Source organism: Esox lucius, chromosome 11 (genome assembly GCF_011004845.1).
Source record: "Esox lucius isolate fEsoLuc1 chromosome 11, fEsoLuc1.pri, whole genome shotgun sequence".
Taxonomy (NCBI): domain Eukaryota; kingdom Metazoa; phylum Chordata; class Actinopteri; order Esociformes; family Esocidae; genus Esox; species Esox lucius.
This window is the reverse complement of record NC_047579.1, coordinates 41882608-41902497: the sequence shown is the minus strand read 5'-3', so window position 1 is coordinate 41902497 and position 19890 is coordinate 41882608. Positions and strand designations below refer to the sequence as shown.

Below are 19890 nucleotides of genomic sequence, written 5' to 3'. Positions count from 1 at the left end.
AGAGTTGGGGAGTTGGGGGGGGGTTAGGGAGAGACGGGGGGGGGCAGTTAGCAAGAGAGTGAAAAAAGGGGTAGTTTTATATTCGTTGTAGTTCCGCAGGCAGCCTCATTATCCTCTGCCTCAGTAACCAAAATCAAGTGATTTATTCCCAGTACATTTCCAAGGCGTCAGCAAATAAAGGGCAGCACGCAGAGGAGCAGGGCACCTGAAACGACACCACGCTCACGCAGAGGAGCAAGGCACCTGAAACGACACCACGCTCACGCAGAGGAGCAGGGCACCTGAAACAACACCACGCTCACGCAGAGGAGCAGGGCACCTGAAACAACACCACGCTCATATAGGAGCAGGGCACCTGAAACAACACCACGCTCACACATAGGAGCAGGGCACCTGAAACAACACCACGCTCACGCAGAGGAGCAGGGCACCTGAAACAACACCACGCTCATATAGGAGCAGGGCACCTGAAACAACACCACGCTCACACAGAGGAGCAGGGCACCTGAAACAACACCACGCTCACACAGAGGAGCAGGGCACCTGAAACGACACCATGGCCGCGATTTGACCTCACGTGTTGTCCGCCTCCTCGGGGCACGGTGGCCATACTGCGAATTACTGACTGTACGCCGCCTACGACGCGCCTCAATTGGAAGCCTTGATCCCACGGGTCTCTAACTGGGGTCTACGGCGCCCTTTATGTGGGGCACGTGGGTGAATAAGGTTGATCTGAGATGTGCCTGAGGCGTTACGGCGGCCAACAGGCAGAGAAATTGGTCTCACACTCTGGGGTAAAATGGCAACGCACAATTACTGGGCATTCGCAGGATTTTCAATCTCCCGACCCTGCTGTTTTCACTGACACCTCGGGCATTGGTGACCCAAATAGAGGTCACCCCCGACAGGACAGGAGATGCTCTGTGTCAGACTCGTTGGAGGTAACCAATATCCCCTGGGGGTCCGGTGTGGCAACGGTGAGTCTTGAGTGACATCACAGGTCAAGTCGCCAGTCCCAGAAGCGCCCCGAGAGCGTTCCCTCCCAGTGGGCCATCAGATGTGTAATCAAAGACACCTGGAAGTCATGGAGACAGATGGATTACATACGTTTGAGTCCAGTGCCACATATGACAGAGAAGACATTTTACAAACAGATCCAGTAACACAAACTGCTCGTCACAACCCAGACAGCCCTCAGGGTCAGGTTCATTGTGGAAATAAGTTCATTGCTGCCCTCTAGTGTTCTGCTATGGGCTATGACAAAATATTTTACATTAAATCATATATTACAACACCAGCAGAATACAAGTAGTAGACATTTAAGCTGGACACTTTCATCAATGATTACTTCCATCAAAAAGAAACTAAACAAGCTGCTATCTGATAAACAAGCTGCTATCATGCACCCATTAGTTCCACTGGGCTGATCCTGTCTGCATGTGCCATGTTGTATTTAGTATAATGTATGTTTATTATTTCCTTGTTCATTTGTGTATTTATAATTTCACATTACTTACACCTCATGTGTTGCCCTCACCTCCTTTTTTCATTGACGATGTTGACTTAAATTAACAGTTTAATTCCCAAACCAGTGTAACACTTAACATTATTGAAACAAAGGCCCATGGGCCCTTTCCTTGAACCAGGTCAAGCTTTTAAAGCATTTAGTTTCAGTGTGCTTTGAGGGACCTACATGACCATCTGGATTGGCTATATATTGGCTAAGTATTTGATACCCTGCAGTAGAGGTATGTAGCATGTAGAGGTCGGTCATTTTATCCTAGGTACACTTCAACTGTGAGAGACGGAATCTAAAACAAAAATCCAGAAAATCACATTTTTAAATAATTTATTAGCATTTTATTGCATGACATAAGTATTTGATCACCTACCAACCAGTAAGAATTCCGGGTTTCACAGACCTGTTAGTTTTTCTTTAAGAAGCCTGTTCTCCACTCATTACCTATATTAACTGCACCTGTTAGAACTTGTTACCTGTATAAAAGACACATGTCCACACACTCAATCAAACAGACTCCAACCTCTCTACAATGGCCAAGACCAGAGAGCTGTGTAAGGACATCAGGGATAAAATTGTAGACCTGCACAAGGCTGGGATGGGCTACAGGACAATAGGCAAGCAGCTTGGTGAGAAGGCAACAACTGTTGGTGCAATTAGTAGAAAATGGAAGAAGTTCAAGATGACGGTCAATCTCCCTCGGTCTGGGGCTCCATGCAAGATCTCACCTCGTGGGGCATCAATAATCATGAGGAAGGTGAGGGATCAGCCCAGAACTACATGGCAGGACCTGGTCAATGACCTGAAGAGAGCTGGGACTACAGTTTCAAAGAAACCATTAGTAACACACTACGCTGTCATGGATTAAAATCCTGCAGCGCACGCAAGGTCCCCCTGCTCAAGCCAGTGCATGTCCAGGCCCGTCTGAAGTTTGCCAATGACCATCTGGATGATCCAGAGGAGGAATGGGAGAAGGTCATGTGGTCTGATGCTTTTTGGTGGTCTGAGCTTTTTGGTCTAAACTCCACTCACCGTGTTTGGAGGAAGAAGAAGGATGAGTACAACCCCAAGAACACCAAGCATGGAGATGGAAACATCATTCTTTGGGGATGCTTTTCTGCAAAGGGGACAGGACGACTGCACCGTATTGAAGGGAGGATGGATGGGGCCATGTATCATGAGATCTTGGCCAACAACCTCCTTCCCTCAGTAAGAGCATTGAAGATGGGTCGTGGCTGGGTCTTCCAGCATGACAATGACCCGAAACACACAGCCAGAGCAACTAAGGAGTGGCTCTGTAAGAAGCATCTCAAGGTCCTGGAGTGGCCTAGCCAGTCTCCAGGCCTGAACCCAATAGAAAATCTTTAGAGGGAGCTGAAAGTACGTATTGCCCAGCGACAGCCCTGAAACCTGAAGGATCTGCAGAAGGCCTGTATGGAGGAGAGGGACAAAATCCCTGCTGCAGTGTGTGCAAACCTGGTCAAGAACTACAGGAAACTTATGATCTCTGTAATTGCAAACAAAGGTTTCTGTACCAAATATTAAGTTCTGCTTTTCTGATGTATCTAATACTTATGTCATGCAAATAAATTACTTACAAAAATGTGATTTTCTGGATTTTCTTGTTTTAGATTCCATCACTCACAGTTGAAGAGTACCTATGATAGAAATTAGACTATTACATGCTTTCTAAGTGGGAAAACCTGCAAAATCGGCAGTGTATCAAATACTTGTTCTCCTCACTGTAGGATATCTCCCCCTCTCTCTCATCAGTTTTAGTCTTTTAGGTCAGAACTGCTCATTGAGGAGAGCCGAATGTTAACAACCTATGCAGATTAACAGGCAGGCAAATAACAGTGAGCCATAACAGCGGTGTGCTTGGGACACAACTCCTCAGCCCTTGTCACAGACGGGGCCTTGGCGCAGACAACCACCCACCTAGGGCCTCCAGATGTCCCCAGCCGGATCCCACGACAGGGAAACCCTACACACTGCAATTACAGAAATAAGAGGCAGACAGGTCTTAATAATATAGTTATATATTTATTCATACATATTTATTTATAATCAGTTAAATTGTAAAAAAAAAAAAGAAAAAAAAAAGAAAAAGGAGAAAAGAAACACAGAAAAGATTTACAGTAATTTATATGAACTACAGTCATTGTCAAACATTTTTTTTTTATTGTAATCCCCAGGTGTCAAACTACCAAGAACACACGTTAGATCACCTTCTTGTTCACACAACCAGTCATAATCAGCCCCCCTCCACAAACATAGTCTGCTTCTACAAAACAGGTGTGCACAAAAATGGACTGATCCAGAAGTCAGTAACCCTTTATCTTCCATGTAAACTGCTGGAAAATCATGGGATGAAGTGACATTTGTTCCACGCGCGTTAAGTCAGTGACTACTACAATGTCTGTAGTTTGAGACAATCTGGTAGAGAAATGTTCTGTAGTGTATTTCTATGTATATTGCATAAGTTCTAAAGGGACCTGCTTGAGGCTGAGTTCACCTGATAACTGTCCTGTCAATACTGTGAAAGTGTGTGGAGGTCTGTCTGTCCTGCATACCTTCGCTCTCCACTCAGTCATTACCAATCAGTATAAGGACTGTGGCAGTGCAAGAGGTCAGTACCTACATTCTGTTTCCCAGTCTCAAGAGGAGTGTGTGAATATATGTGGGTGTGTGGGTGTGTGTGTGTGTCTGTATGTATGTATGTGCCTGTGACTCAGCAACCGTGTGAAAAGAGCAAACAGGTGTTATGGCTGCAGGCTCCTCTCTAGTAACTCCCGGCTGCATGAGACAAGTGGGAGCACAGCTGCACCCAGGCAGAGGGTGGGTCTTATGGGAGTGCATGAAGCATTTCCGCCATCTTGGCTCTGGGATTCTCTCTAATAATCCCCCATAAAGCTCATTCAAACAAACCAGATCAGACTGGATTACACTGGATTCATCTCGGCTTGCATTATCCCACTCCCACCCCAACCCATGACTGACAAATCACAACACGGAAAATAATCAAAGTTTTGCCTGTTGGTTGTGTTGAGCCTTAGAAACAGGGAGGCTATTTGGGAGAACACCAAAGACATTCCTTGCAGGTGTACCAAGTCGTTATTTTTTTTTCTACAGCGGTGGGCTGGGCCTCAGGGTGAATTAAGGTGCTGGGGGGGATCTCCAAATAAAGGCATAAGAAGGGAAAGCACATCAAGAGAAGGATCGGTTTCTGCTACATTAACACACAAACTAGGCCCTAAGTCCCGCCCCTTCCTAGACATGGAAACACATTCAATATGTATAAGATCCATTATACATACAAGCAATACCAGTTCATCTTCAGACACATCATGAACTTCTTTTACAAATTGCACCAGCTCCTGCCACTCCAGCCCCCACCCAAAGGCTACAATCTGGACATTAGACAACAACAACTAGTTAGAACACAAACAGCTTGAGACCAAAACCAAGGACCGCAAGAGGGTGCAAACTTAACAGGGGAAACACTGAACAACCCCCCCCCCCCCCCGCCCACCCCACACACCAAGACAAACCAAACTAATGAGAAGGTAGGGAGATAATGGCATGGTAAGATCATCAACTCAAACAGAAAAGGACGAAAAAAACACATTGGGAACAGAAGAGCGACAGAAAACAGAGGATAAAAAGACCAGGAAAAGAGGAAGGATCTAGAAGAAAGGTTTTTGGTAAGGTGATAGTAGTGGTGTTTTGGGATGCCGGTCTTTCAGCAGGCCGTGTTGTGAGCATGTTTCATTTTAGGCCAAGAAGGTCATCATTTGTTCAGCGGCTGCTCCAGTCCAATCCCAAGACCACTCCACCTGCCATGAATCTGGTCCAAGGTGGACCAAAAGGCCTCATGGGATGCGCCACTCACCAGATCTTCCTGTGCCAGCTGCCATCCGAGACATCTTCTACCTATGTGAGTCACTAGCTCACGTTCATCAAGAACGTTCATCACCAATGAAAAGAAAAATGAAAATGCAACTAAACTGAAAACATAGAGACTGTTTTCAGTTGGCTTTTTCTGTTTGTCCTCCTGGTTTACCCGGGGTCACAAAGTCACACAGTGGCAGCCATCTTTTTTTGTCCCCGTTCTATATACGGTTGTTGTTGACGAAACTAGCTTGCAGGGTTCATTGCCTGGTTCATTCTGTCAACAAAAAATAAACAGCGCTAGTTCACTGTCCAAACTACTCCCCATAGCCCCGAAACATTCTGTGTGTGTGTGTGTGTGTGTGTGTGTGTGTGTGTGCGTGTAGAGAATAGGTATGATTTTATATAGTTCATAGTGACCCAGTGACATGAATATCTGTTCTTCACACCACACTCCGAGGTACGGTTGAGCTCTCTGCAGCGCTGGAATCCCACAGTACTGACATATATACACTTAGATTTAAAAAACTAGAATTGTTACATGCAACATTTGGCATCTTCTCAAGTCCCCAGATGAAAGTCTCTGTTGGAGTCCTAAAAAAATATCCAGCGTTTGTGTTTGAAGTACAACGAAGCTTCTGACTGTAATGGAGAGAGGGGGGTGGCATGGCGGCATCTAGCTCTGTGTGTGCGCGCGCGTGTGCGCACGCTCGTCTGCGTCATTGTGGCAGTAAACTATTAGGTGAGTTGTAGAAACTCTTTAAAGTGTCATCAATATTTTTGCTGGACAGTGCAAAGACTTAGCATATTCCCCAGGAGGACAGTGTACAGCCGGATCTAGCTGTGTCTAGACAACTAGTGTGCGCGCACGTGTGTGTGTGTGTGTGTGTGTGTGTGTGTGTGTGTGTGTGTGTGTGTGTGTGTGTGTGTGTGTGTGTGAGGCAGTTTAAATGGCTGTAGATGACATCACAACTCTTCCTTCAGTAAAACATTGACCTAGCTACCTCACAGGTTTGGATGGGGCAGTGAAAATTCAGAGGCTTACGGGGGAACATGTCTAGAGGTAGCTTGTCAGTGGGTTAAAGATTCTCAGGCCTTCTCTACCAAACCGTGTTTCTGGTTAACCACCCAACACTCAGTGGCACACGTGGGACGTCTCATCCAAATGTATCTTGGTCACGCTTCAGTAAAAGGGCACAGAGGTCCCCGGGGAAGAGTGTCTGAAGAAAGCCTTGGTGCGATGTGATGCAGTCGGCACAGCGGCCCCAGCAGCCTAACATCAGTCGTGATGTGTGGGGGAGCGCGTGTGTGTGTGTGTGTGTGTCCGTGTGTGTGTCTGTGACAAAGGCTTTTGTGAGTGGGCTTGGGAACGTCGTTGAAAGGTTCTTCCAAGCCCCTGTGGTGGTTAAATGCTCACCCGCTCTCTGCAGTCATATTGTGTGCATGGGGGGGGATAGGGGGGACTAGCCGGAGCAGAGGTTTGGCGGGTGGGGGGGGGGGGGGGGGGGGGGCATCTTTGCATCATAGCAGGATACAGCAGCGACAGAATCTCTGGCGGCTCCCCCCGACTGAAGGAGGCGGAGTCACGGGGGCGAAATACGCGTGCACTTTGATGTTAGGCAGATGTGTCTGTGTGGGGGGACATAAAAGACAAGTGTTGGTGTAGGCATCCACAGATGATTCTAATGAACAGTGACTGCGACCCAGACTGTAATGTCGTGGCCCCCTACCCTCAGTCTCTTGATGCCGGCGCGGGTGATCTGCTGACAGTCGTACAGCTCGATGCGATCCAGACTGTGGCAGCTCTTCAGGTGCTCCAGCGAGGCGTCTGTGATCAGGGGGCAGTTGTCCAACTCGATCACCTCCAGCCGGTCATGGGCGCAGGGTCCGCTGCCCAGGTGTCTGATGCCATCGTCGGTGATCAGCTCACAGTGAGACAGGCTCTGAGAGGGACCGAGAGAGACAGACATATGACGTGAAACAAAGAGAAAGACCGACAGGCGGGGAAAGAGACAGACAGAGAGACAACCCCACCCCTACCAACACTATCACTCCAGACAATAAGGAATGATTTAGTTCTCACACTTGGACCGTGAATTAAGAAACAAGCCTATCAGAAGCACACTTTCACAGGATGTGGTCACTTTCCTATGGCAGCACAGAACACGAGACGAGCTCCTAGAATGGAGGCCATCAGCTGCTGCTCACCAGTACTTGAAGACGAGGACAGTGGATGGATAACTGGATTAGTGTGCCATCTGTGATCTGAAAAGAAGAGGAGAAGCAGAAACAAATTGATCCATCGGTTGGATGGTTGTGATAAGTGTGTGTCTGTGACAGAATGTTTGTTCACATCTGTAGGCAAGCTCACCTGCACACACTCCTCCAGATCCATCTTTTCCAGCTCATGACAATTCTGACAGAAAAAAACAAAACGGTATGACAATAAAACAGACGCCGGCGACGGCGACATGCGTGTGTTTTGCAAGACGCCCCACTCACCCTTGCTAGCGTAGTGAATCCCACATCTGTGAGTTGAGAGCATCGAGCGACCTCTAATATTCTGCAAGGACAGGAAGCGGAATAGACAGATACGTGTTGAGAAAATCCAAGACGGGTACACTTGGGTGATTATCAGGACTAAGAGAGAGGAGTGTTTTCGGTTTCATATGTAGGAGGGGCTACATGTGGCTTTCTGGAGATTCTGGGGTATTGGAATGACAGGGTTTGGAGGCGGGGTTTGTTGTGGGCTAGACCAACCTAATGCGGGGGCAGTTCTGACCCAGGGCGTGGAGGATGGCGTCTGTGATGTTGGCACAGCCAGAGACACACAGCGACCGCAGGTGATGACAGCCCCGGCATATTGTGATGAGGCCTTCGTCTGTAATCTGCTGCTCCAGGGGGCAAGGAAACGGGTCAGTATCAGAACCAAATGAACAGTCACATCCAGAACACCAAAATGCTGCAGGAAGAGAATTTCGGGACGCAGCTACAAATTAGTGTTGTCTGGGCGACTTTCACATGCTACTGTGTAGGTTAGATGGTGGTCGGACAGCCAGCTTCTCCACCGCAGGACAAGATGGTGCCCAAACACTCTTGTACACTAGCAACACCCCCGCAGCAACAACCAACAGGAAAGCCAGGCTGACCTATTTAACTTTCATATGGCTGAAACTGACCACAGTGGCAATTAGAGATTATTCCGTTCTCAACAACGGGCGTTCCAAAGCCTCAACACACCAACACGAGAGCATTTGGCCCCAGACACACATCAGTGAAGGAGGAGTGAACCGGGGGCTTTGCGGTCACACGCAACCGACACGACGAGGGGGGTGCTTGCTTACTGAACACGTCTGCAGGTTGAGAGTGACCAGCTCGGGACAGTGTGCTCCAATGTGCTTCAGCGCTTCATCCTCCAACTAGTCGAGATAGAGAGAAAAAGAGAGAGAAAAAGAGAGGGAGAGAGAGAGGGAGAGAGACATGCAGGCTGTCAGCGTAAATCCAATCAGGTACACACCACCTACAACCACCAGGCTGTTAATCTCTTGCCTAATTTCATCAGCCTGCATCGTGTTACTTTAGGCTTTGAGCACAATGTCACATTGTTTAAATGAATACATTGAGCGTGCCTATGGGCCCCCTTACTTACAGGTGCTGGTCATAAAATTAGAATATCATCAAAAAGTTGATTTGTTTCAGTAATTCCATTCAAAAAGTGAAACTTGTATAATGTACACATTCATTCCACACAGACTGATATATTTCGAGTGTTTCTTTCTTTTAATTTTGATGATTATAACTGAATCCCCAAATTCAGTATCTCAGAAATTTTGAATATTGTGTATAGGTTCAATAATGAAGACACCTGGTGCCACACTCTAATCAGCTAATTAACTCAAAACACATGCAAATGCCTTTAAATGGTCTCTCAGTCTAGTTCTTTAGGCTACACAATCATGGGGAAGACTGCTGACTTGACAGCTGTCCAAAAGACGACCATTGACACCTTGCACAAGGAGGGCAAGACACAAAAGGTCATAGCTAAAGAGGCTGGCTGTTCACAGAGCTCTGTGTCCAAGCACATTAATAGAGAGGTGAAGGGAAGGAAAAGATGTGGTAGAAAAAAAATGTACAAGCAATAGGGATAACCGCACCCTGGAGAGGATTGTGAAACAAAACCCATTCAAAAATGTGGGGGAGATTCACAAATCAATCAAATTTATTTATAAAGCCCTTTTTACAACAGCAGTTGTCACAAAGTGCTTTACAGAGACACCCGGCCTTAAACCCCAAGGAGCAAACAACAGTAGTGTTGGATTTCAGTGGCTAGGAAAAACTCCCAAAGAAGGCCGAATTTTAGGAAGAAACCTAGAGAGGACCCCGGCTCAGAGGGGTGACCAGTCCTCTTCTGGCTGTGCCGGGTGAGATATTTCAATTCCAATTGGAATAATAAATACATTTCTCTGGGCTAAATCCAGAGTCTATTTGATTTTAGACTAGGTCAAAAGTATGACCAGATGGACAAGAACAGGGACAGCAACGGGCCCCCCAAACCAGGTACTCCGCAGGTGTGGACCAGGACCTCATCTCTTCAATGTAAAACTGGAGGAGACTGAGAAAAGTTAGAAGTGCATTCCTCATATCCCCCAGCACAATAATATAGCAGCGTAACACCTTGGAACTGAGACGGGGGGGTCCGGCGACACTGTGACCCTACCCGGGGGAGGCCCCGGACAAGGCCCAACAGGCAGGAAATCAATCCACCCACATTGCCAGGCATCAACCAAAGGGACACCCACCAACCGCAACCCCCCTGAATGAGGGCCGAGTATTGCCAGCAGCGTACAGCCTAATTGCACAAGTGCGCAACAGAGAGTCAACAACAAGCCAGTGACTCTTCCCCCGAAAGGCATTGGAGGGAGGGCATCCCAGTGGCGACGAGAGCCCACCTGGCAAGACAGCAAGGTTGGACAGTATCAAGCCTACTGGTCACCTTCATGCCCCCGGGCCAGGCTACACCTAATTATAAACCATGCTGTAGAAATGAGTTTTCAGTAGACACTTGAAAGTTTGCACTGAGTTTGCATTTCTAACCTTAATTGGCAGATCATTCCACAGTAGTGGAGCTCTATGAGAAAAGGCCCTGCCGCCAGCTGTTTGTTTAGAAATTCTAGGTACAATTAAAAGGCCTGCATCTTGCGATCATAGGTTACGTGTAGGTATGTATGACTGGATCATTTCAGCAAGGTAAGTAGGAGCAAGTCCATGTATTGATTTATTGGTTAAGAGTAAAACCTTAAAATCAGCCCTAACCCACAAAGAGTGGACTGCAGCTGAAGTCAGTGCTTCAAGAACCACCACGCACAGACGTATGCAAGACATGGGTTTCAGCTGCCGCATTCCTTGTCTCAAGCCACTCTTGAACAAGACAGCGTAAGAAGCGTCTCGCCTGGGCTAAAGACAAAAAGGACTGGACTGCTGCTGAGATATGTTCCCTGATGAAAGTAAATTTTGGAAATCAAGGTCCCAGAGTCTGGAGGAAGAGAGGAGAGGCACAGAATCCACATTGCTTGAAGTCCAGTATAAGGTTTCCACAGTCAGTGATGGTTTGGGGTGCCATGTCATCTGCTGGTGTTGGTCCAAGGTCAACGCAGCAGTCTACCAGGAAGTTTTAGAGCCCTTCATTCTTCCTGCTGCTGACCAACTTTATGGAGATGCAGATTTCATTTTCCAACAGGACTTGGCACCTGCACACAGTGCCAAAGCTACCATTACCTGGTTTAAGGACCATGGTATCCCTGTTCTTAATTGGCTAGCAAACTCGCCTGACCTTAACCCTATAGAAAATCTATGGGGTATTGTGAAGAGGAAGATGCGATACGCCATACCCAACAATGCAGAAGAGCTGAAGGCCACTATCAGAGCAACCTGGGCTCTCATAACACCTGAGCAGTGCCACAGACTGATCGACTCCATGCCACGCCACATTGCTGCAGTAATTCAGGCAAAAGGAGCCCCAACTAAGTTTTGAGCGCTGTACATGCTCATACTTTTCAGTTGGCCAACATTTCTAAAAATATTTTTTTTGTATTGGTCTTAAGTAATATTCTAATTTTCAGAGATACTGAATTTGGGATTTTCATTAGTTGTCAGTTATAATACATTATACAAGTTTCACTTTTTGAATGGAATTACTGAAATAAATAAACTTTTTTGATGATATTCTTATTTTATGACCAGCACCTGTATAGATGACATTATTACCATCAGAGGGCCCAGTCAAGCCCCGGGCCCCACAAATCATACGCACCTTTCCTCTCGTTAGCTACAGCCCGGTGCCTATGAACTGAGACACTGACAACATCTACTGAATTCGCTATTACTTTTGATTGATTTTGGTGAAAACCAATGACCTTTGAAATGTGTGAAACAACATTATCAGCAAGTGGATGCTGTGCCACATCAAAGTGAACTGAACATGTTGCAAGGGTTTAGATGTAAACCCAACGTAATCAACATCACAGCCATATCACAGGGCAATACGCCTGCACATTACTACAAATAGTAGATTGAGTAAAAACAAAAATGTAGTAGGAATGAAAACATATTAAAAAGGAATGATTAGGAGGAAGTCGTTTCCTCTGACTGGCCTGGTGCTGTAAATCACTGCCCATCTTGATATTTGATTCTCCTGAACTAGCTGTTTGCAGCGATGCGGTCATGATTGGGTATCGGGAGTTGAGAAATCTGGATATTCCCTTTTATTTGCAGTAATGTCAGTTAGAGCCATCACCATCCTTCCTTCCTGCATCTGTATCTGTAACAGTTAGAGCCATCACCATCCTTCCTTCCTGCATCTGTATCTGTAACAGTTAGAGCCATCACCATCCTTCCTTCCTGCATCTGAACTCTCCCGGTTACCAGCTTAGGTCAATGATAATGAATTCATTTTACACCTGAAAACAAAACTAAAACCTACTCCGAGTTTTGAGGTTGCCCCCTCCCCCCTTCGTAAAAATTGGATTTGGACCTTGGTTCTATTTTGAGAATTGCTAACACATTCTCCCCCAAGTCTTCGTATTAAAACCTCCAGACTAAAATACCAACAGCACAACATTACATAAACCCTAACCTTAAAGAATTCAGCTGTTCACCTCACCCCAAAAAGGTGTCTGAATACCTCTCACATATCCAAGTCTCTCTCCTACAGTGAGGGAAAACTTATTTGATGCCCTGCTGATTTTGTACATTTGCCCACTGACAAAGAAATGATCAGTCTATAATTTTAATGGTAGGTTTATTTGAACACTGAGAGACAGTGACAACAAAAAAATCCAGAAAAATGCATATCAATGCATTTTAAAATGTAAATTGATTTGCATTTTATTGAGTGAAATAAGTATTCGACCACTCTGCAAACATTACTTGGTGGCAAAACCCTTATATGACCTTGATGATTGCCAACATTTCTTGTAGTTGGCCACCAGGTTTGCACACATCTCAGGGGTGATTTTGTCCCACTCCTTTTTGCAGATCTTCTCCAAGTTATTAAGGTTTTGAGGCTTACGTTTGGCAACTCAAACCTTCACCTCCCTCCACAGAATTTCTATGGGATTAAGGTCTGGAGACGGGATAGGCCACTCCAGGACCTTAATGTCCTTCTTCTTGAGCCACTCCTTTGTTGCCTTGGTTGTGTGTTTTGGGTCATTTTCATACTTGAATACCCATCCACGATCCATTGTCAATGCCCTGGCTGAGGAAAAGGAGGTTCTCACCCAAGATTTGATGGTACATGGCCCCGTCCATCGTCCCTTTGATGCAGTGAAATTGTCCTGTCCCCTTAGCAGAGAAACACCCCCAAAGCATAATCTTTCCACCTCCATGTTTGACGGTGGGGATGTTGTTCTTGGGGTCACAGGCAGCATTCCTCCTCCTCCAAACACAGTGAGTTGAGTTGATGCCAAAGATCTTGATTTTGGTCTCATCTGACCACAACACTCTGAATCATTCAGATGTTCATTGGCAAACTTCAGATGGGCCTATACATGTGCTTTCTTGAGCAGGGGGACCTTGCGGGCACTGCAGGATTTCAGTCCTCCACAGTGTAGTGTGTTACCAACTGTTTTCTTGGTGACTATGGTCCCAGCTGCCTTGAGATCATTGACCAGATCCTCCTGTGTAGTTCTGGGCTGATTCCTCAATGTTCTCATGATCATTGCAACTCCACAGGATGAGATCTTGCATGGAGCCCCAGACCGAGGGAGATTGACAGTTCTTTTGGGTTTCTTCCATTTGTGAATAATCACACCAACTGTTGTCACCTTGTAGCCCATGCCAGCCTTGTGTAGGTCTACAATCTTGTCCCTGACATCCTTGGACAGCTCTTTGGTCTTGGCCATGGTGGAGAGTTAGGAATCTGATTGATTGATTGCTTCTGTGGACAGGTGTCTTTTATACATGTAACAAGCTGAGATTAGGAGCACTCCCTTTAAGAGTGTGCTCCTAATCTCAGCTCGATACCTGTATAAAAAGACACCTGATGAGCCCAAAATCTTTCTGATTGAGTGGGGATCAAATACTTATTTCACTCAATAAAATGCAAATCAACTTCTAACAATTTGTCTGGAATTTTTTGTTGTCACTGTCTCTCACTGTTCAAATAAACCTACCATTAAAACTATAGACTGATATTATCTTTGTCAGTGGGCAAACACACAAAATCAGCAGGGGATCAAATAATGACTTCCCTCACTGTATATCTCATCATGCACCATGACTAGAAATCAAGACAGCAACAATACATTGTTGGGGAGGGGCAAATTTCAAGCGAACGCTCTCGTTTCCATCCCCCCGGCCTGACCCGTACCTGTGTGCAGCCCTTGAGGAAAAGGCCTTTGAGTCCGGGGCAGCATCGCACCAGGGCCTGGACACCATCCTTAGTCACCTGGTCACACCAGGAGATGTTTAGCTGCTCAAGCAGAGGACAGCCCTCGCTGCAGGAGGACAAACAGGGTCAGACCAGGACGCAGACGGCAAAACAAGAAATGTGTTTCTGCACATCCCCTGCTTACCAAGACAGCTTCACCCAACACTTGTACAACAGACGCAGAAGGCTCTCTGATGTGTGGGCAGAGGGTGTGAATGGACAGTATGTATGTGCTTTTGTAGCAATAATAGAGATGAAATATGTAGCAATAATAGAGATGGATAGAGGTCTCGGTCTGTGTATTTGTGGCGTTACAGCATATTTTCCAGCATGGGCAGAGCCACTGAGTCTTAAATTAGTCACGTTGGACTCACCTAAGTGCTTTGAGTGACAGGTTGGTGATTGAGGTACAAGAGGCGAGGTCCAGGTGCTTGAGCTTGGGACAGAACTTACTGAGGCTATTACACGTGCTAGGGGAGAGAGGATGCACCACACTGGCATTTTAACAGAATTACACACGGCAAACAAACACTTTCCACGGCCCGAAGATCTGCAAATACCTGTCTGTGATCTTGGTGCAGCCGTTCAAACTAAGCAGCTCAATGTTCCTGCAGTTCTGGGAGAAGGTTCTGTTGAAAAACAAACAGGAAGATAAATATTTGAATAGGAGTTAGTGTACTTGGCCTCTAGCTCCCACCTGGTCCGCCCTCCCCCACCACCCCCCCATCCACCCCCAGGGTCCCAGTTTAAGACAGATTCCCAGTCCATCCGCACCTCAGAGCGCTGTCCCCAACCCCCAGGCAGCCTCGCAGGCTCAGCTTCCTCAGGAATCCCCCACATCGCTTGGAGATGTTTTCCACCACGCGCCCCTGCAACAAATAACCACACGAGCCCCAATTAAACAGACTCATCCATGGAAAAATCATACATTTTCATACGAAAGAGTTTTAGCGGGAGCAGATGATTTCATTCAAACGGTTTAGGGCTCCGTCGCTTTAGTGAAAACCATGTTTGGAAACATGGACAGCTTTATTTAGTCTGGCTCTGCCCGTGTTAATATTGCACTCCAGTCTGATAGGACATGAATATAGTTTACCTGACGTTCAGGTCATTTAAGTGTTTATATTGGCAACGCGCAAACTAGCGTGAATTTACCAGTCCCCCTCCGCGTATTATGCTAATCTCCACATGGCTATACGCAACCGCAGCAGGTCAATAGAGGTTCAACATGCAGATCATGTTTGAGGTTGACATATCACAACAATAGCAGTCAGTAATCATTTTCCATTGTTTGAAAACCTACAGTTAAGTTACTGGATTTCGTGTCAAGCACAAAAGTTGGTTGTGCTTGACAGGTCAGAGGTTAATATAATAAAATGTCCACTGTTTTCTTTTATACAAGAGAACAAGACCGGCGGAGGGGATTTGGGAGAAGAGGAAGGGATACATGTCAGACTGACCTCAATGTCTCTTTGAAAGTCAAAAAGGTCTATCCTCTGCCAATTACTGCCGTCCAGTGCGAGCACATTCCACGACTGAGGGAGACAGGGGGGAAAGTTCACTTCACCAATTTCATTTATTTGGTCAAACACAATTGCCCCCACTCTCTCTCTCGCATAAACACTTCAGAAACAAACTCACCCGCGACACCTGGGCACAGCGACAGAGTGTCACCACATCCAGAAAGGAGAAGATTCTGGAACACAGACAGGGACGGTTCAGAACCCGCTAGGCATACAGAATCCCGGTTCTACCCATACCGTTGCACACAGAACACAGTGGTTCTGTCCATGTGGGTCATGTTCTATGAGCAATTACTGACCACAAAAGACAACAAATGAACTATTGCGGTTGTTGCGTTACAGGGCTGAGGAAATATATGCTGGCTTTTTCAGCAGTGTTGTGTAGTGGTCTCCTGACACACAGTCTTGCTACCTCCCCTTTGGACATAGGTATGTTTGGAATGTGTGACAGCTTCATAAGTAACAGTCAACTCTGCAGCCCAGTGTGTTCTGGGGAGAGTCCATGTTTTCTTCTGCCTTTTATTCATTTTTTTAGCCATCTTAAATATGATGTTTTTATTTGCATGCTTTGTGATTTATGCTAGATGTATGGATGTTTGCGTTTTCCAAATGTAAAGCACTTTGAATTGTCCTGTGTATGAAATGTAATGGGCCTCTGCCACCCTGCTTCTAACAAAAAAATCAGACCTCCATCTTAACCTGGCAGGGCCCTGCATTGTCAGCAGCCCCACGTCAGCATCTTCCTCCCAGCCCATTCCTCTGGCAAGACCCAGGCTTGAGTTACAGCCTCCGTTTCCGGTTGACTCATATATTTACTTTTTGCTTAATTGATTTGAGTGTTTTACAGGCTGGAGCGTATGTGCGTTTGACTACAGTTTTGGGAACTGGGGAATGGCCCACTGGGACAGGTGGTACAGTACTGCAAGAGCAACTGGTCTTTGGTTGACATTGTTAAGCAATCTCCAGAGGCCCAGAATGCTGACCCTTAAATTTTCTAAAGGTGACCGGTCAAGTGCCGTGATGAAACCTTCTGGTTAGTGGCAGGTTAAGATGTCTGACAGTATCAAGACTTTGTCAAGCCATTTTGTCTCTGGGTGTGTGTGCGTGTGTGCGCGCGTGCGTGTGGGTGTGTGTGCGTGCATAAACACCACAGTCATTATAAACCCTCCACTCACCGTAACAACAGCTCCTTGGGCAGCTTCTTATTGATAACAGCCTCGTCGCTGTTTGAGAACATCTGGGAGGAAGAACAGAAGAAAAAAAATTATCACAAACTTCCTCTGGCTGTCAGTCAAAGGGGGACTTCCTTTACCCAGCTCCACCCCAAGGACACATCCAGTACATGCGTTCACAGGGTCATCAATAGAGATACTATAGGGTCAAGGTCATTTTCTGTCTCCCTTATCAAACCTGGTATGAGATTCATGTCCATTATTTCCTTTTTTTTCTTCCACACCCCCAGAGACAGATTTTGGGTTCCTGAGATATTCAGCCCTTCAATACACTTTGAAAGTTGATGTAATGGAAAAAAGTATCCCACTGAAGTTCGCATCCCATATTTAGGAGGGAAGTAACTTTTGTCAAACTATAAGCACATAAGGGGACAGTAAATTACATGCAGATTTTATTTTTTAACAAAAAAGTATGTTAGTCAGAATAGGACCTATTACATGTAGTAACGCTGAACTATACTGGCTCACGTAATGACAATAAGACATCAAACATCTGACCTCACTCACAGGCAATTTATTGTATTAGGGAACCTATTACACAATCCGGAGGACATACCGGGTCAACCGTACATTAAGCCTTTTCTATAACACACACACGTTTATGCAGGATGCCAGCCAGCACAGACGTGTAGAACACCGATGGAGGAGGGGCCAGGAAATTTGCAATTGTATAGACCAACAATTACGCACATTGCGAGACAAGGAAAATCAAGTTTCAACCATCAACACTGTAGGCCTACAGGAATGCGTAAGATCTGTTTAAAGATATAACATAGTGATAGCCCTGAAAATGCAAGAGCATTTCAGTTCCACTCTCCAAACATGCTCAGTGTTATTGCTAATAAGCCACAGATCACGTAGGCTATATCTGCCGCAGCTGCCAGCCCTTCAGGCCAGAAGGTAGGCTATCGCCTCAATCTTCGGAGTCGTCAGCTGTTGCACCGTTAAAAATAAATAAAACCACACAAATCCCACGTCACCTAACTGAGGATTAAACAACACCGAGTACTCAGGGTAGACAGACCAGTGTCACGTCGTGGACACACGATATTTGTTAATAAGACATTCATATCTGAAGTCATGTTTCACATTTGGTGCATTCTTTATCGCTGCGTATAAAGCGACGCAAACTTTGGCACAACGTTAAATAACGATCACTTACATGAACACAACATACTGGGTCGTCTAACGTAAACTGACATAACCGATGGGGAGATTAGATAGGCATATATGATGATGATGTTGTTGTTTGGTGCTGAAATGTGTAGTGTGGAGGTGTAAAATACGAGTCGTGGTCGAGCTAACAGACTGTAGAAGAATCAACCCAAGGCCCCGGCAGCCGCAGCGGCCATGCGCCGACACAACGGTACCCTATTTGGTTGATCGTAGAGTAGAAACCAAATCTCCAACTCTATGAAATAACTCGGTCACACGGGATGGAGTAGGCCTGAATAGTGTGTCACATGTTATGTTCATAAAACGAAAGGAAATATATAGTTTCGTACCACAGTGTGAAACCTAAAAGGCTGTCTCTATACCATAGCCTTTGTTTTGACGGGACAAAGAGAAAACTCGAATTGTCCGCAACATTTTTAATGGTATTGAAACCTATGTTTCAGAAAACCGAAAATCTCAAACTATAATCCCAGTTGACAATGACATTTCCGAGCATTTGAACTAATTAAAGATACTGTCGTTAGCCTAGCCCAGTTGAAATCAACATGTTTTCCCTAATCCAAACATTGACTGCGGAAGCTGCATCCGTGCGCAACAACCATGGACGCAGTTTTTCAACAAACGCACCGTAACACCAAACAAAAATAATGTGTCAGTGTAGTCTGTCATCTGTCAGTATTCAACATCAGAAACTCACCTCAAACCTGCTCCGTGAAACACCATTAACCTCCTTCCCCATCTCGGACGGTGGTTTACCGGACTCGATCAGGGGTAGGCTAAAACAAATTCGACGTTAAAATCGCAGCAACGTGTAGGCTATGTATCGGTGCTCGTCTTGCGAACCCCCTTCCAAAGCTACCATGCTACCGTTGTTTCGGCAGCTGAGACGACGAATTTCATTGTTTTATCAGGGGGTAACACAGTTGCAATTGCCAATACCTCTCGACAACTGCCCCAACCAACAATCCCAACCAAACTCTTATCTCCGCTCACTCGTTCGCCCTCCCCTCCTCCTTCGTGCTCTCTTTATCTGTGAACGCTTTAATAGCTTTTAGCATTAGCCTTTAGAGTATGAACACAAATAATAGCGACATTTAGTAAAAACAATTGACGAAATGTAGTCTACATTCATTTGTTCTTAAATTCTGCCATTAAAGTAGTGTAGCCTGGAATTAGGCCTAGACTATTTCTCCCTAAAGCCTAGGCCAGTCACAATGGAATGTAATATAAAAACATTAAACCTTAACTAATATAGCGGACATGCAAGAGGAATGTATTGTTACTCTCTATAGACTATTGTGCTGTCCTGACAATTGGCACTGTAGACATATGAGGCCTAGTTTTGGACAGGAGCATTACTAACGTGTTTGGTTTCAGGATGTTTGTCATCCTTGTAGGATTCTAATTAATTTGCTTAAATGAATATAGCATACATAATACAACCGTATATGCAGACCTATATTCTGCACAGACCTATGCCCTTATAGCTAATCATTGTTGTGACTCTTTAAAATAATATGCTGTGGTTTCCATTCCTTCCCATCGCTTTATTGTGATACTTAGTGACATCGACCTACAATGTACAATGGCAGCGTTCTAAATCGGTGAATCTGATAATCGAAC

General features: G+C 45.7%; 1 protein-coding gene across 1 annotated transcript; it reads right to left on the bottom strand.

Annotated features, from left to right (window-relative positions):
- Positions 1 to 6349: 6349 nt before the first annotated feature.
- On the bottom strand, positions 6350 to 19646 carry fbxl20 (F-box and leucine-rich repeat protein 20). The gene is made up of 15 exons (XM_010874786.5): positions 18965 to 19646; positions 17035 to 17096; positions 15978 to 16032; positions 15797 to 15871; positions 15111 to 15205; positions 14897 to 14965; positions 14711 to 14806; positions 14277 to 14403; positions 8755 to 8829; positions 8171 to 8301; positions 7913 to 7973; positions 7782 to 7826; positions 7619 to 7675; positions 7141 to 7353; positions 6350 to 7039 (listed from the first exon to the last, which is right to left on the bottom strand). Exons 1-15 carry the CDS (start codon positions 19004 to 19006, stop codon positions 6932 to 6934), a joined length of 1311 nt encoding a protein of 436 aa, XP_010873088.1. The 5' UTR covers positions 19007 to 19646; the 3' UTR covers positions 6350 to 6931.
- Positions 19647 to 19890: the final 244 nt, after the last annotated feature.

Bases quoted from the DNA above. Each gene is read 5' to 3' on its own strand.
- fbxl20 (XM_010874786.5), bottom strand. From the start codon at position 19,006: ATGGGGAAGGAGGTTAATGGTGTTTCACGGAGCAGGTTTGAG. The intron at 7,974-8,170 runs GTTGGTCTAGCC...CTGTCCTTGCAG, and splicing joins CAGAACTGCCCCCGCATTAG to AATATTAGAGGTCGCTCGAT. The intron at 7,354-7,618 runs GTGAGCAGCAGC...GGTCCCTCTCAG, and splicing joins GTCCTCGTCTTCAAGTACTG to AGCCTGTCTCACTGTGAGCT.